General features: G+C 38.7%; 1 protein-coding gene across 1 annotated transcript; it reads left to right on the top strand.

The window, feature by feature from the left end:
- The first annotated feature begins 4,334 nt into the window (after positions 1–4,334).
- On the top strand, positions 4,335–7,622 carry LOC124117724. Its single transcript, XM_048394489.1, has 2 exons — positions 4,335–4,522; positions 5,103–7,622. Exon 2 carries the CDS (start codon positions 5,444–5,446, stop codon positions 6,890–6,892), a length of 1,449 nt encoding a protein of 482 aa, XP_048250446.1. The 5' UTR covers positions 4,335–4,522; positions 5,103–5,443; the 3' UTR covers positions 6,893–7,622.
- The last annotated feature ends 353 nt before the right edge of the window (positions 7,623–7,975 follow it).

Genomic DNA, 7,975 nt, shown 5'->3' with positions numbered 1-7,975 from the left:
TATTTATTACCCACGTTAAATATATATTTAAGTGTAAATACATAACAACTTTCGTTCGTTGACAGACCAAACTGAAACCGGTTGCAAAATCTGGTTGCGCATGAATATTGATATATGCCCAAATATGGGCATTGTTGACATTTCTATGCATACGCATTAACAACATGCGCCTGCAGTTGTGTTTGCCAACAAAACAGCACCGACGCTCAAGATCCTTTTGGAAGAAATTCTTCAACTTATGGTAAATCTAGCGCCATGTTGTTAGAACGAAGGACACCTACTAGAAAATTTGAAAAGTCACATTAGCGCCGTGCTTTGAATATTGGACTAACAGTCCGTCACTCGCACTGCCGGTGTCCCGTCTTTGCAATCAAAATGGTTCGGTTTCCTTGATCTATCAGCTGAATTTATATCATGTTCGTACCATTTTGGAAGAGGGAAATCAGAGTGTTCGCCAAAGACATTCATGTTAACTGTACCACCCTATACTGAAGACGTGAAAATCAACAATCTCAAGCCTGCTTGCATGTCAGTGACAGCTTCGAACGATCGAAGGGCAAGGTCACCACCGGAATAAGAAAAGACAACCGTGATCTACTCACAGCGTTTTACGCTAGAGATAGGGAATGTTATTGTTCACAATTGAGATGTTTGGGGCCACAAAATCCGAAGTCAGGCACACTTCCACGGAGTTTTCGAATGATTTGTATCAGAACTGTTCACTTTTAGTGATCTGGGCCCGGGATCATGAAAGTGGTCTTAGCTCAAATTTTGCTAAGCACGAATTTTGTCTTAAGTTTTTAAGATTTTGCTTAGCTAAGATTCGCTCTAAGACTGGATCTTGAAACGGTCTCAGCAAAATCTTAGCTAAGTCTAAGTCTAAGACCGTCGTCATAGGGACACGCGCACGTAATATCGCACTACTGTAATCATTGGATGCCGAGGTTATTTTTCTGACGCACATTTTCCTAAGATCGGAAAAGAGAATGTTGTGCGAGAATTGCGCTCACTCGGCACTGGATCTACCTCTGGCTATAAAATTACGCAGTGATGTAGAATATTAAATTTCCAATCTGATGGTGTAAATTTAACTGTAAATATTAAACTGGTTTGAAAAAAAGACGCTGCTAAGTTTTGTCCGAGAATTTATTCTGCGTCGAAAAACAGGAAATTTCTCTGCTTTTTAGCGTACACCAATAAAAGTACTGTGCGACAAAAAAAATTATTTGGCAGCTTTACCGAAACTGTGAGCGAACAAAATACTGCCTAATATTTGAACGACATAAATATATATCAAATGGAGTTATATGAGTATGTATAACAACATAAATTCAATGCAAAAAATAGCCTGCCGTAAATGACGAAAACTGATTTACCGCTATGACGTCAAAAGGCGACAGAGAGGTTACACGCGTTCAAAGGAAAGGGGGCATAACTCCGCTATGCTTAGCTTTAGTTTATTGTAACTAGGGTCACTTGGTGAGAATTAGCTGTGGGTAAGGACAGTGTATTTTCGTGGTGTTGTGTTCACGAGGAACCAAACTATTCCAACACAAATATTGATATTGAAACTGTATACGTTTAGGCATAAAAAAACCATCAGAAATTATGAAATTATACTTCATAAAAAATGAGTGATAGCGAAATGGATGGCCCTATATAAACCATAAATTAGTCCTTAGATTCCAACATTCTCCTGATTGTGCAAGTGTAATTTGACTAATGTTGCACCTATCTAAATGGATCACTAGCAGTATCATCAAATGTAATTAATTACTAAGAAAATGACACAATTCTATTTGACGTCATGGCTGCTTGTTTGTCTTTGATAACGTCGGAGAAAGACGACACTGGTATTTTGATTGATATATATCTCCCCTAATTTTCGTTCATGATATGGAAAAAGTCCATGTGTTTAAAACGGAATTTGACGCTTTTTCGACACAACATAAAAAGACTGCGTTTAACATGTAAATAATGTCTTGAATATATAAACAATTCGATAATGTACAGTGTATCTTAATTGGACAAGACACGCACCTGTTTGGCATCAATTTTACGTAATCATGCAAGTACTCAAAAAATGATTTCAAACCAAACAAAATTATTATTCAATATTGTACATGTATTTGTTCATTATTATGTATTTATATTTCTCATCAGCTTGTCTCAAAATTATACCATAAAAGATGCGAAAAAGCTCTCTTGGTATAGAATTAACAGGATAATCGTATAAGGATAATCGTCCTTACATGGCACGGGTTATATTTTATAACTTTTTACAATTCTTGTAGAAATATAGTAAACAGTTTAATATCTTGGGGTCACAATATTTGATAAAGGATGAACCCATTGATTATATAATGCAAAACTAGAGAAATAATTCATAAGTCGTTTGTGACTAACGCGCACCTGGCGAATCGTTGGATGTCACTGTTCTGTATATCAAACGGCATAAAAAAATTCCAAGACAAGGACAATTCTTCTAGAAATTTGTGCATATATTTTAACGAAAAATAATATCAAGATTTCTTTAAGTTATATCTTCAGTTTAGTTATACAGCTATTCGTGGACACTGTTTATATGAACTTATAATATTGACTATTACACTCCCTATAAATACATACATGTTGCAGTTGTATTTACATTTCATCTAGTATCACTTGTCCAAAATAAAGAAATATCGTATACGACACTATAAACTTATCAATTTCATGTGTAAACATTGTTCAAACAAACAGGATATTATTAAAGCTTCATACATGTTGTGGCCTATATCTACTAATGATATCATATTGAACATTGATTAATATCCAAAGTGAAATTAAATGTGTGAAAAAATGTACACAAGACATGCACGATCTACATCATAATTGAAACTGTAAATAGCCTGCTAGGACACAATGATCGTGTGTACTTTCATTCAAGGACCTTCACCTCAAAGAAATTACCTAATATGTACAACATATGTTGACGTATGACATCACTACCGGTGACCGACTTTTACAAAATGGCGTGTTGACTGTCAACAGTACGCGGGATTTTACAAGGGGACTTTCGTTGATTCAGGGTTCGTATATACATAAAAGTGACACGTAAGTAATCAGACCCATTCTTAATTACAATCTGTGTACTGTTTTTTGTTGTTATATTTTTCATTGAAACCAACGGAAATTCCGATAAATACTGATAAATACCGTTGTCTTTGTGCGTAATTTTGCGTCAGTCATGGCGTCACACTGGACAAGTTCTGTTGAAAATATCAAAGCATTGCAATGTATATATTCCCTAATTCTCTAGCTCCCTACGATTCTCTTCCCGTGTTTATTCTGTAAATGCTGAGCCAATGTACTCAACGAATAGACGAATGGCTTTGTTTACATTTCCAACAAGTGCACTTTTTTCAGCGTTCGTTTTCACGACTCATTTATTTTGCTTCATTACATCTAGACAATTTGTATTGGTGACAAAGACCATTTGGCATTTGATTCTAAAATGTATGAGGAATTCAAGGATGTAGGTATCACAGCTGATTTTGAAATATACGTGATGGTATTTGCGTCTCATTACCGGTGTACATATAACGTGATTTTGTAAACACTATCCAATATAGCTGACACAAAGCGACTGAGCAACTGAAGGTGAAAAGCCCAAATAGCAAAAAACTGAAGGAATATCAAAACTTGAATAATAGGTGGGAGACTGTGGGAACGCTGAGTGGGGTAGAATCTATGCCAGTTCATCACCGGTTAGACCAAGGATGAAAAAAATGGTAGGACGACGAAATCTATACATGTATCTCTCAAAGAGCTCTTCGTCGTTGTACAGATCAAGAGGGTTGAATCGGTCTCGAAATGTCCGATGATTTGCTATTTTGTCCTTTTTAGCCCCTAGGCAACGCATGAGGCGAACAACCTCCGCCATCTTTCTTGCTACAAATTTTGTCTTAAGTCTACTCAGGGGCAGTCTTAGGATTTAAGATCAAATTTTGTCTTAGACTTAAGATATTCTCAGTGATTGAGCTTCGTGATCCCCGATTTAAGACCAAATTTGGTCTTAAGTCTAATCTTAAGAGTTAAGACAAAATATGATCTTAAGTTAGTTTCATGATCCCGGGCCCTGGTCGTGCAGTCGTGTACGTTCGTTCATGAACAACACCGCCCGAAACAGCGCAACAAAATACGCTTCGAAGGGGACACTGATGGCACGACCGGATCATATCCCAAGTAAGTCTAGATATCTGTCCAGATAGTTTAAACAGACTTCATTTCACCACGCTTATCCTTTTACGTTAATTCAGATTGAAAGTTGCGAAAGTGATCGGTTGCGTCACGCTCATGGGGACCCTCGCTCTATTAATCGGTAGTCGTATACTCGGACCCCGTGGTATCGCGGCATTTGTGATTTCCGGTAGTTCACGCGGGACACGCCTCCTAGCGGCTGTTTACATATGCAAATCATCAACCAGGAAGTCTTCGCCTCGTAAACAATTGCAATTTCTGCAGAATGTTCCGTCTACTGGTAAGTAAGCATTTATAGACAGATTGATACTTAGTTCTGGCATGTTTTGAAATAGTGCCTTACCCCTATCTTTCAAATGACTTCGATATAACGCGCTTTTTCTCAAGTAAACTTTCTCGGTCGACCTGAACAATGTCGTCTGCATATTCCTGTTGACAAATAAGGTAGCGGAAGTGACGTAGTCCACACATTTGTTTCCGATAAGTGGTCAGAAATGTATGGTACATAATAAGGGCCATAATGCCATATTTACCAATACGTTCCTGACTTGGAGCCAAATATGATGAATACATAATGTTGTCATAAAAGGAGTGGTAAAATTCGAAAAATGTGTATTTATAGTTTTCTGTATTGCGTTTTATGTATATATTTATAGGCTTTTTAAAACATTTTTTTCACATTTTTTCAACTTTTTGGACGAATAATGTTGATCCTTTTTTAATAAAAATCTTACAATATTTAACTCATATTTGTTGTTCGTTGTTTTTTTATTACTTTTTTTTGGTAAAATGGTAAGAATGCATGTAATACCTATTAATTATTGCACAGACTAAATTCTACTTACCTTTTCTCTTTTCAGGATAGCAAGACTGTTAAAGTAAGGAGGCAACTAACTTTTCAGCAGCCTAAGACAGTTAAAGTTAGATGCCAGTATGATGCTGCCAATTTGCAGCGTGCATTTGATGCCACTCGCGATGGAATTTCAGTATATAGTGCATCTCGTTTCTATACAGTTCCGGAGTCAACTCTTCGAGACAGAACAAGGGGTAATGTTCCTGTCCATGCTAAGACCGGTGGAGAGACGCTTTTGTCTGACAAAGAGGAGCAACAGTTAGTCACTCACATAAAGTTCATGTCCAGCATAGGATATGGCTATACAAAGCTCAATGTCCAATACCAGGCAGCCGATTTTGCAGTGACATGTGGCAGAAGAGTGATAGACCTCTTAGTGACAACTGGTTTTATGGGTTTCTAAGGCGATGGCCCGACGTTAAACTTGCCAAACCCCAGAAGCTATCCATGCTGAGAGCACAATATGCCTCCCGCGAAGAACTGCGTTCCTACTTTAAGGAGCTGGCCACTATTTTGACATTTAATGAACTGAGAGAGAATCCAGAAAGGATCTACGACATGGATGAGACTGGGATCAGTACTGAGCATGCCCCTCCTAAGATCGTCTGTGACTCCACTTCCCAACCACAAGCAGTAACATCGCCAAGATCTTCCACAGTTACCATTATCGGTGGTGGTAATGCCATTGGTAACCACATTCCTCCTTACTTTTTTTTCCCTGGCAAGAGGTGGAATGATCAGTTCCTGGATGGAGCGCCACCTGGATCTTCTGGAGAAATGTCAGACAGTGGATGGTCTAATGCAAAGATATTTCAGAATTATCTCACAAAGCACTTTGTGAAGCATGCAGGGATAAGCACAGATCCGATGCCACCGAAAACACTAGTTCTCTTTGATGGCCATAGATCACATGTGTCTTTAACTCTAGTTGAATGGGCCAAGAAGCACAACGTCATTTTGTTTGTCCTGCCACCACATACCAGTCATATCACCCAGCCTCTGGATGTTGCAGTGTTTGGGCCCTTTAAATCTATGTACAGCAGGGAATGTCAGTTGTATCTTCAACGGAATCCAGGTGTGAAAATCACCAAATACGAGGTTGCCAAGCTCACAGCCAAACCATATTTGAGGGCAATGTCTCCAGATAATTTGGCGTCAGCTTTCCGGAAATCTGGGATTTATCTTTTTTCCAACAAGACTATTGAGGATCTGTCCGTAGCACCTGCAACTATATATCCTCACTCAGACACAGGAAATCAGGAAAATGAAGCACCTCCGGATGCTCCACCTTTGGAATCCACACATGAAACCCCAGGTAGCCGTTCAGATGTTATACCACCAGTTCAGGTTCCTTCAGCTTCCAGTACAAGCCAGTTTCTTCAAGAGAGGAGGATCACAAAAGTCTTCTGTAAACCTAAGAAAAAATTTGTGCCACCGTTTCTGACTGGAAATCTTCTGAAGCAAAAAAATGTTGAAATTATGCAGTCCTCAAGAAGCACAAAAAAGCTACAGAATCAAACAATCATTCCAGCAAAAAGTACACATTTGAAGAGATCTGCTACTACTTCGACTAAACGCGCTGCCTGTGTCAAGCACTCCAAACCTACAAGTCCTCAGCCAGGTCTATCTTCATTTTGGGTAAACAGTTCTGACTCAGAACAAGATTCATCTCCTGATGTGTCTGATGATGATTCAGAGAACTGCTGTGTTTGTGGCAAGCACACCCCACCAGGACTAAGGTCGTGCCCTTATCTGGTGATTGTCAAGTGGGCTTACATTTGTAAGGCGTCATGGTGAATTCCAGTGCCCCCACTGTGTTTAAACTGTTTCCTTGGTGACTATTTAACTGTTAACCTATTTACTCCATTGTTCTAGATTTTGAGAAATTTCGGGACTACTGAACTTTTTATGCATTTTCTTCCTTTATGCTGTCTTTGCATTTGTCTGGATGAATCACGAAGTCTGGCATCATCATACTTTGTGGCAGGTAAAAATTTGTCATATTTTTGTCTGATTTGGGCCTCCATACACAACTTTTCCCTTTACCACGATACGATGGAGTTCTCTCCCTTGTCAAACCGAGCGCGAGGCCCGGCTTTTACTCGGCGCTACGAATGGAAATAATGAACTTTTATCAGTAAAATGTGCATTGTTTGATAAAATGAATGACGTATGATACAGAGAACACAAATAATCAAAAAGGTTGGTGAGGGCATTTTGTTCCGTTCAGCGTACATGACAAGTACCGCGATACCCCGAGGTTGCAGGCTACATTGTAAATGGATACAGCTCGATTATATCATGTCTGTAGAAGCTCTATGCATAACTTAAACCGAATTTGATGCGGGTAACTATTTTGTTTGGTTAGTGTTTGTAAATATCTCTCGTTCTCATTAATGTCTTCAGTTCTGCGTTGTAGTTTCAAAATGAATGACGTCTCGCGATTTTTTATGAATGAAGAAAGTAGTCCCGGTGTGACAGAAGTCCAATTAAAACGCACACTCCGGCGCAGTGGTGACTCAGCATAACACCATAACAGCACGTGGAGCCGTACAACCAATGTAAACAAAGGATAACTACGCAAAAACAAATAGATTTTCACGTATTAGGATACTTTCTTAATGAACCGTAAACATTATTTGACGTTTGTTTATGAAAATGTGTAGACTTGTCAAACATGAAACGGATAAAAAGCATATTCAATGTCTTGAATGGACTGTGAAAGATGTGACCAATCGTCACATGGCGCTGACACACGTGTGACGTACAGATTTATTATTACCCACGTGGTGAAGATACAGGTGGTAAGATACTAAATCCGTACGTCACACGTGTGTCGTACAAGGTTAACCTCGTTTTTTTTCGTTTTGATTGGACAAT

Source organism: Haliotis rufescens, unplaced genomic scaffold, assembly GCF_023055435.1.
Source record: "Haliotis rufescens isolate VD_foot unplaced genomic scaffold, xgHalRufe1.0.p SCAF_13, whole genome shotgun sequence".
Taxonomy (NCBI): domain Eukaryota; kingdom Metazoa; phylum Mollusca; class Gastropoda; order Lepetellida; family Haliotidae; genus Haliotis; species Haliotis rufescens.
Note: the sequence above shows the minus strand (reverse complement) of the source record. Positions and strands in the feature narration are given on the sequence as shown.

Excerpts from the sequence above, each read along its gene's own strand:
- LOC124117724 (XM_048394489.1), top strand. The coding sequence starts at position 5,444 with ATGTGGCAGAAGAGTGATAGACCTCTTAGTGACAACTGGTTTTATGGG.